Below are 7,718 nucleotides of genomic sequence, written 5' to 3' on the forward strand. Positions count from 1 at the left end.
AACGCAATGTTAAAGGGACATTAAACACTTTGAAATGGTAATATAAAATGATAAACTGTATAAATAAACTTTGCAATATGCTTTCATTATTTATTGTATCCCCTTTTCCTGTAATTCCATTCTAAAATTATGAGCTTTTTAGTTGCTGTTAGAAATGGAAGTGCAGAACACAGTTATTATATTCCACACAACCACTGGCTGCACACTTTAGTGACCTATTTATAACTGTCCCTAATTGATCACAGCAGAGAAGGTAACTTAAGTTACAATATGGCAGCTCCCATTGTTTTATTGACACTAAAACTTTACACTTATTTTGTCAATATTTAAACAGCTAATGAAACTTAAAAAAATACATCTACATGTTATTCTTAGACTAATCCTTTCTTTGAATGCATCATTCCATCTAGCATTTGTTAGTATTTACTGTCCCTTTCAGTATTTTAAGAAAAAAGCATCTTTGTAAATTTTAATAAATTAAAGTGCCCCTGTTTTAAAGATTATTTTTAGATACTGGGCACTAATTCCTTAAACTTTACAATCACTTTAATGCTAGAGCATCTACACTTGATGTTTGTTTATAAGAAAGTGTACATTTTATTTTGATGATAAGAATTTAAAAGTCTGTTTAAAGTGATTTTGTTGTAGCACTTTACTTCTGATCTAAAGTTTTTAAATTGTATTGCTAAATACAGTGCCATACAAATGATATGAAAACAAAAGTATTCTAAATCTCAGTCCACTAATTATACTGCACTTGTCTAATCTCTCATTCATAACTATAAAGATAATAGCCGTCATATAGTGAATTCTGTTTCACTTATTTTTTACTAGCACTTCACAAAATACATCTAAGCTTGGGTGAGTGAAGTTTGATCTGCATACAATAATAAAGTCAGCATTTGAGATTAGCAGAATCATAATACATGGTATGTTGGGGTCGGTCATAAGATGCGCCTTCATTGCAGGACTAATGTGTTTGGGTAGGTGAGGGCGCACAAGAAAACACGGTTAAACAAACATTTAAACATTACCTATGAAGTCCAAGCTCATGACATGGCCACACACAGATGTCATCTTAAAGCGCACATTTTGTCCCATGAAAGAACCGGTGTATTCATGCACAGAGCATGCGCCATTCAAGCCTTTCCGAGAAGTGGCACTGCCTGCAACATAAAAAAATGTTAATGTGATGGACGGATGTGTATGTTTCAAAAGCACACAATCTTATCTTGCAAGGCAATTATCCCAAGCTCTAGCAAAGGTGTCGGCTGGTTCTCAAAATGGAGGTTACAGGATTGAAAACATTTTCCTTATATATAAAGAAAGCATTTAAATATGTATTAAAGGATTTTTCTTGAAATTATATTCTGGTATTTATAAAAAAAATTATTCATATGATTATGATGTGTAACTGTCCACCAATAGAATTGTGAGAATCCTCCTTAAAGGGACAATCTAGTCAAAATTAAACTTTCGTGATTCAGATAGGGCATGCAATTTTAAACAACTTTCCAATTTACTTCTATTATCTAATTTGCTCAACTGTTTAGATATCCTTTGTTGAAGAAATAGCAATGCACATGTGTGAGCCAATCACACAAGGCCTCTATGTGCAGCAACCAATCAGCAGCTACTGAGCATATCTAGATATGCTTTTCAGCAAGTGATATCAAGAAAATGAAGCAAATTAGATAATAGAAGTAAATTAGAAAGTGGTTTAAAATGACATGCTCTTTCTAAATCACGAAAGAAAAAAAATTGGGTTTCATGTCCCTTTAACTGTTGTGTAAAGTCATAAACTTCCTGTTACTTTCAGAATAAAATGAAATAGCTACAACTTCTACAAAAAACATTTCCATCACTTTAATCAAAATATTATCTGGAGGAGGGACATGTTTCTCCAAGCATGGGAGAGGACAGCACTTTATAAGCCATTTGCATTCTATTAATAACCCACAGACTGGGTACCATGCTCTGGACACTATGGATGTTTTCTGGGTCATCACAGTTTACTAGGGAGGTAATTAAAGGAACATTAAATACATTTTATAAGCATAGTACTTAGGTTATTCCCCGCCTCCCTCTAGTCTTGGGTGTAGCCATGTTGAAATCTAGCTTTCACTACATTACAGCGCTGACCTGTGTGCACATGTGCAGCAATTCTCCTTCATATGCCTGCAGTTTAACCTAGGTTCTAAAATAGCAGCAGCCATGATTAGAGGGAGGTACATGAAATGTATTTAGTGTTAAATGTCCCTTTAATGTTTTACTTTTTTAGAAGGTCAAATGAAATGATATAAAAGAGGAGAAAGTTGGGAGGATTTTTTTCAAGGCATCAGGTCATAATTTGTAGAAGTCACCATGCGAACAAGTATATATCAGAATGAGATGCCTTGTCTAATAGTGACAAACCTTTACAGTAAGATTAAGAATGGTACCTTAGATTACAATACAGCTCTGATACCCTCCAAATGATGTAACTTCTAAAAAGCAGTTTTCAGTTTAAATTCCCAAAAAGAAGCAAAGAAGCTGATCTTGGTTATTCAAATAGTTGTAACTTTTCTAGGAAAGTTTTTTTTAAATGTTCTAAAAGTACATGTTCTCTTATAACTTTTCCAACTCACAAAGCTCCCCTAACATACACAAGTAAACTGTGTGCACACACACCTGCCACACAAGCATGCAGCAAGTGCCAGTCTCAACACAACAGATAACTAAATAATAATAATAATGCACTCACTCAATATTCCAATGTAATCACTGCATGTTATGTCTAAATAGGCTATTCCTACTTAACGTGATGGCAAATCCAAGCATATAACAAACGCTAGCCATCACTAAAAATAAAGTGGAGGTTAAAGGGACATTATACACTAGATTTTTCTTTGCATAAATGTTTTGTAGATGATCCATTTATATAGCCTATACTGTTTATAAAAAAAAATGTATTGTTTTGCTTATTTTTAAAAAATAACATTGCCCTGATTTTCAGACCTCAAACCAAGCCCCAAAGTTTTAAAGTATACTGATGTATACCTACTCCAGCTCGCTCCTGTTTGTGTAGAGTCTTTTCATATGCAGAGGAAGGGGGTGGAGGGGAGTGTCTGTTTTTTGTTGTTGCTATACACCCCCTTTTAGTGGGTTTTACAGCTAACCTTTTGAACAGAGCTAAACTTGGAGCTTCTAAGTAAGATTTTAAACGATTTTAAACTGGATTTTTATATCAGTGTCTGTGCATATTATTCTTTACAATAGTGTCTCTTACATGCAGTTATATGAAAATTGGTTTATAGTGTCCCTTTAAGTGATCAAATATGTAAAAAGGGTGCAAAACTCACCCTTTCTGTGCCATTGCACAGCGCTAGAGACTCCGGCCGCCCACGGTACATCGGACTCCTTCAATGAGGTGACGTTTGCACCTCTAAACCAATAGCCGTCCGTGTCAACTGACAGTGTTCTGTATACATGCACGGCTATTGGTTTAGAGGAGCAAGCGGTACCTCATTGGTAGAAGAACGATGTGCTGTGGGCAGCCGGAGCCGCTGAGTTTAGCACTGTGCAATGGCACAGTCAGCGTGAGTTTAGCACCCTTTTTTACATCTATGATCACTTAACCTCCACTTTATTTTAGTGATGGTAAATCAGGGCGTTTGTTAAACACTCGGATATACCATCACTTTAAATCAATTTTAAATGCTTCTCCCAAAAGTTGTTCACATCAATTATCGCTCATCTTCAGTTGCTCCTCTACAAAACACCATTCATTGCTTTACTATAGCCTCTGGGATAAAAATGTAACTTTTACTAACAGAGAGCCCTGCAATATTACTATATCTACATAGCTTGCTCTCCAAATACTCTGCCACCCAAACTCTTCACTCTGCTTTTGACATAAGCTTTTAAACCCGCCCATCTTCAACCTCCCTTCTCATGAACTTATAGGACTTCTCTCATGCTGCTTCTGCTCAATGGAACGCTCTGCCTCACTTTGTCAAACTCTTACACATTTTTCTAACATTTCAAAGGGACAGTAAACACCTTGAGATTTTTATAGAAAATATTTAATTATGAATAATGAAACAACTTTGCAATATATTTTCATTATTTATTTTGCCACTTTTCATGTAATTTAACTATAAAAATCGAGCAATTTCTGTTTCTCAGAACATGAAAAGCTGTTCTAACAGAATAGCAAACATATCAGATCAGCAAACAGAAGTGACGTTCCATCAGCTGTCTGAACAAAAATACACTCCGCGCAGGCGCTCCTCCAAAGCCTGCACGTTACAACCCATCAGATTCTATGATGTTAGTGTGGCCGCGAGCACTAACAACATAGCCATCAGATTGTTGGACACTTGCATGATCACATGCGTCTACAAACGTGTGTATATATATATTTTTATATATATATATATATATATATATATATATATATATATATACTGCCACAAACTGCAGCTACTGGGCATGTTTTTTTTATAAATTAAATATACATGGGCATGTATTCCAAAAAATAAAAAGTGTCCAACAATCTGATGGCTATGTTCTTAGTACACTTTTACACTTAGGACACTTTATTTTTGGAATAAATGCCCATGTATATTTAATTTATAAAAAACTTGCCAGGTAGCTGCAGTTTGTGGCAGGTTTAAAAATATATATATATATGCGCATTTGTAGACGCATGCGCTCTAACAAGTGTCCAACAATCTGACAGCTATGTTGTTAGTGCGCCCGGCCGCACTAACAACATAGAATCTGATGGGTTGTGACATGCAGGTATTAGAAGAGCGCATGCGCAGTGTGTATTTTTGATCAGACAGCTGACGGAACGTCACTTCCGTTTGCTGATCTGATATGTTTGCTATTCTGTTAGAAAACCCCCTAATGACTTCTCATTGCTTATTTTACTAATTGGCTTTAACTGATAACAACTGCAAAACAGAGTACTTTATACTAACTTTATGACAGTAACTAACCTTGATGTCTGGGAACTAAAGTCCAGATTGGCTGCTCCAAATAAGGCAAATGGTGGGTGGAATTTGGCTATTGAAAACTTATTGTAGTAAAAAGGAAGTTCATTTGTTTTTAAAAGTTAAGACTTGGATCATATGTTATTCTATAGCAACACAACAGAAATGTCTTGTAATTACATGGTGTTTACTGTCCCTTTAAATCATTCTTAAAAAAACCAACCAATAAAACAAATTACTTACTAAAGTATCTGACTTCTATTTGTGACCAAAGCCACTGTCATCAACCATGCATTTTCTCATCCTATTGTTTTAACCAATCACTACTTAGATTGCATTCGCTCTCTTTATTTGCATGTTAGTAACAGGAGTAAAAGAATAAAAAAAGACACTACATAAGTTTGTGATCCTCACCTCTAGAAAGGATTTTGGCAATAGACTGGGCTAGTGAAGGTTTTTCCGCTACCATCAACACAGTCTTCATTTTCAGGCATAAAGGAAATCGTAACAGTAACTCCTTTTGTCAAGAAACAACTCAAATCTCTTTTGACCTATACACATGGGGAAAAAAATATGTTAAATTAGCTTGGTAGCTGATATATACTAGAGACATGGAAAACATTGTAGTATGTAGCTTTAGATTTCTCCCAAACCATAAAATTTTTGCTATAACAATTGAGATGATCTGATCAGAATACTATTTAGGGACATCACGTGGCTGAGAAATTAGCAAGCTTCATATAGGGACCTAAAAACAATTTATGTGTTCTCAATATATTAGCAATTAGAGGGACAGTAAATATGAATATTTTTATGATACATAATGCTTGCCTTTAACAATGGAATGGCTCATGCAAATGGTATTCAAATCCGCACTCACTGGACTTACAAGTTAAAAGTTCTTGAATAAAGAGTGTGGATTTGAATACCATTTGGGGGATATATATATATATATATTTCTTTTTTTAACAAATAAACAAAGGTTTGTTAGTAACATGATTTATTCCTGAGTAGTTAAACTTGCACAACATGGTTCTCTTGAGCTCATTCTGGAGCATGACACAGACGTTGAGGGAGAGCCATGTGCAGATTCTGCTCCTGATTGGCTCACTCACTATGTCCTGCTCAGGAAAGGCAAAGCATTGTGATCTTGGAGCACACATTTCAATATGGGTTGGAGAGGAACATTTTTTAGTTACAACATGCTCTAATGAATTAGACCATTTTATAGCCACATTATAATGTCATTTTAAAGAGGCAGCAAAGTCAAAATTAACTTAAATGAATGGGATAGAGCATGACATTAAAAAAAACAAGTAATTTATTGTAATTGATTTTGCTTAGTCCACTTGGTATCCTTTGTTAGAGTAATCCTAGGTGAGCTTGGGAGTGTGCACGTGTCTTTAGCCATCTGGCAGCAGTCTTTGCAACAATATTTATAGCAATGTAACCTGTAGTTGCAAACACTGCTGTAATGGAATGCTAAAGACTTGTGCATGCTCCTAAGCTCCTATCAGCCTATCTTGATTTACTCTTCAACAAAATACGCCAATAGAACAAGGAAAATTTCATAATAGAAGAAAATTATATAGTTGTTTAAAATTGCAAGCTCTGAGTCATAAACATTTGAAGGGACATGGAAACCAAATAAACGTCTTTCATGATTCAGATAGAGCATGACATTTTAAACAACTTTCTAATTTACTTCTATTATCACATTTTATTCATTCTCGTGGTATCTTTTGCTGAAAACAAGCAAGGAGTTAGGCTCAGAGACGTGCACATATCTGGAGAGCTATATGGCAGCAGTTTTGTAAGCATGCTATCCATTTTCAAGAGCACTGGGTGGCAGCACTGTTTCTTGCCATGTAGTGTCCCTTTAAATTAGCCTGTAATGTAATAAAAAGGGAAAGTTTACTGACATTATGCTATTACCAAACAACATGCAGTCCAGTAAATATATTACAAAAACTATGATATAATTTACTTCACGCCTTAATTTCAGCGCACTACATATCTATTGTATATTCTCAGTATTAACATTTCTGCGTCCCTATTATAACTCTATTTCTGATTATTTTGCTACTTAAAGCTATCGCTAGTCCATTCTACCACTTCCCCACCTCTTCGCTGTTATTCTGCTATCTATCATGTAGTTAGCAGAAAAGCTCTCGCCTCAGTCCCAAAGCAAAGAAGAGTTTCGGTCAGGGGGCCGCCATACTGGAGAAACATCACTTCCGGAGCAGCACTTCCGGTGCGCGCATGATTGGAAAAGAATAGAAGACATTGGTTGGTTGATCACGTTTTCAGATAAATAAAATATGCATTATGTATATGGCAGCCATAGCGCATTCGCAAATGTTATAGAGTCGCATTAATAAGCGTATCCAATATTGTTGCACGTTCGCTACAGTTATACCAATCGTTAGATCGATGCCCGGAAGAACAGAGCATGCAAGTTATGTTTAATTTTAGGATCTCGCCGGTTAGACACGAAGTGTTTTTTATAATCATTTAGCGACATTGTTGGTAAAGAGATACAGGACCTGCTACACCACACATGTTATTAATCATGGCTGGAACCCATTCTAGTTCACGCGTTCTCATGAACATTTGTTTATCAGTTATACCTATGCTTTTGTATGTGCACAATCAGTAGTCTTGCTTTTTTATATTCCCTCTCTATGCATAAACACATGTTTATGCAGGTGGATATCATGTAAATATATATAGTTATGG

At 35.5% G+C, this 7,718-nt stretch overlaps 1 protein-coding gene across 1 annotated transcript in view; it reads right to left on the reverse strand.

The window, feature by feature from the left end:
* TOP3B (DNA topoisomerase III beta) overlaps positions 1 to 7,220 on the reverse strand; it is a 189,801-nt gene extending 182,581 nt beyond the window's left edge. The window contains exons 1-3 of the mRNA XM_053701943.1: positions 7,103 to 7,220; positions 5,394 to 5,530; positions 1,035 to 1,166 (exon numbers count right to left, since the gene is read on the reverse strand). Coding sequence (XP_053557918.1) covers positions 1,035 to 1,166; positions 5,394 to 5,463 — 202 coding nt within the window. The 5' untranslated portion in view covers positions 5,464 to 5,530; positions 7,103 to 7,220. The remainder of the gene's footprint in view (positions 1 to 1,034; positions 1,167 to 5,393; positions 5,531 to 7,102) is intronic.
* Between the last annotated feature and the right edge of the window lie 498 nt (positions 7,221 to 7,718).

Source organism: Bombina bombina, chromosome 2, assembly GCF_027579735.1.
Source record: "Bombina bombina isolate aBomBom1 chromosome 2, aBomBom1.pri, whole genome shotgun sequence".
In the NCBI taxonomy this organism is placed as follows: Eukaryota; Metazoa; Chordata; class Amphibia; order Anura; family Bombinatoridae; genus Bombina; species Bombina bombina.